The sequence below is a fragment of the Acanthamoeba castellanii genome, assembly GCF_000313135.1.
Source record: "Acanthamoeba castellanii str. Neff unplaced genomic scaffold scf7180000084587, whole genome shotgun sequence".
Classification (NCBI taxonomy): domain Eukaryota; phylum Discosea; order Longamoebia; family Acanthamoebidae; genus Acanthamoeba; species Acanthamoeba castellanii.
The window spans coordinates 7020-8696 of NW_004457666.1; the positions used below are offsets into that span (position 1 = coordinate 7020).

A 1677-nucleotide genomic window follows, 5' to 3' on the forward strand; every position below is an offset into this window, starting at 1 on the left:
GTGTGTGTGTGTGTGTGCGGCGTGTGCGGTGTGTGCGGTGTGTGCGGTTGTGTGTGTGATGTGTAATGTGTGCGGTTGTGTGTGTGATGTGTAATGTGTGCGGCGTGTGCCGCGGCGAGAGCGGTTTTTTTTTTTGAACGAACGAAAAAGAAAGAAAAGATCTGAGGCGACCTCGCCACACCGCGGCGGCATGTGAGGAATGTGGTGGGGAGGGGGTGTACCTTGAGCCCAGCCGCTCTCGTCGCCGCCGCGGAAGGTGATGACGTCGCCCTTCTTGAACGACAGCTCCAGCTCGTCGTCGAACGCGCTGAAGTCCGCCAAGGCCTGCGCGCGGCAACCGGTCAACAGACGACACACGACACACGACACACACAACACACAACACACAACACACAACACACAACACACAACACACAACACACCTGAACTTTGGGGAAGCGCAAATCGTGCAGTCTCTGCAGGGATCGGGGCGTGATGCTGCCCGACTCGTCTGCACCACACACACACACACACACACACACACACACACACACACACACACACACACACACACACACACATTTAGCCAGTGTGTCGTGTGTGTCGTGTGTGTGTCGTGTCACCTTCGTTCATGTGCGGGAGTGTCTGATCGGATGACGACGACGCGGCACCGGCGCCGGCGCCGCCTTCGCGCTTCTGCCGGTCGCGCTCCATCTCGCGCTCCATCTGCTCGATCTCGTCGTTGAGCCGCCGGATCTCGAGCTCCTTGTCGCGCTCGCGCTTGAGCTCGGCCTCCATCTCGCGCTCGAGCTGCTCGATCTCGCGGTCCATCCGCACCAGCTCGCCGTCGTCCACCACGGCCGAGGCGGCGGTGTCGCGCTCGCGCCGCTTCTCCGTGAGCCGCGCCGTGCCCGGGTGGTGGTGCGCCTGCGCGCGGCCCAGCTCGCGCTCGAGCTCGAGCAGCCGCTCCTTCTCCTGCTTGCGCTGCAGCCACTCGCGCCGCTCCTTCTCGCGCTCGCGCCGCTCCAGCTCCTCCCGCTCCTCGCGCTGCCGCCGCTCTTCGCGCCGCTTGCGCCGCTCCTCCATGCGCCGCTGGCGCTCCTCCTCGGCACGCTTCTGCTCCTCCTCGAACTGACGCATGCGCTCCTCGCGCCGCCGCCGGCGCTCCTCTTCACGGCCCCGCCGCTCCTCCTCGTCGCGCGCGTGCTTCTTCAGCTCGGCCTCGAGCAGGTCCTCCTTCCGACCACCACCACCGCCCCCTACGCCCCCTGGGCCGCCTACGCCCCCTGGGCCGCCCCCGCCCGCCCCCTCTCGCGCACGCCGCCCGCTACCGGGCGAGTCGATTACTGCGCCCCCGACCACCATCAACGTAGTCGCATGAATTGATTGATGTGTAAGAGAGAGAGAGAGAGAGAGAGAGAGAGAGAGAGTTGTGTAAGAGTGTTGAAGGAGGAAGAGGGGAGGCCATCCGCCACCGAAATCGATTCCATCAATCAAATAAAATGGGGCTGTAGCCGTGTAGAACGACATATCGCGAATCTTGGAATTCCAAGATCGATGGAAATGGGAGAAGGAGAAAACGAGAAAGAGAAAGAGAAAGATGGAGATGGAGGAGAGGTAGAGGGGCGTACCTTGCGATGGAGGGGGCGGGGTGTTTCAGTGGTAGGCCCCGGCGTTCCGTGCTGGCTGCTGCTGGTC

The 1677-nt window shown here is 63.1% G+C and overlaps 1 protein-coding gene across 1 annotated transcript in view; it reads right to left on the reverse strand.

Annotated features, from left to right (window-relative positions):
• ACA1_334900 (uncharacterized protein) overlaps window positions 1-1344 on the reverse strand; it is a gene marked incomplete at both ends in the record, with an annotated part of 5353 nt that extends 4009 nt beyond the window's left edge. Inside the window, 3 exons of the mRNA XM_004353299.1 lie at window positions 172-324; window positions 423-490; window positions 603-1344. Of these exons, the coding sequence (XP_004353351.1) occupies window positions 172-324; window positions 423-490; window positions 603-1344 (963 nt within the window). The remainder of the gene's footprint in view (window positions 1-171; window positions 325-422; window positions 491-602) is intronic.
• Window positions 1345-1677: the final 333 nt, after the last annotated feature.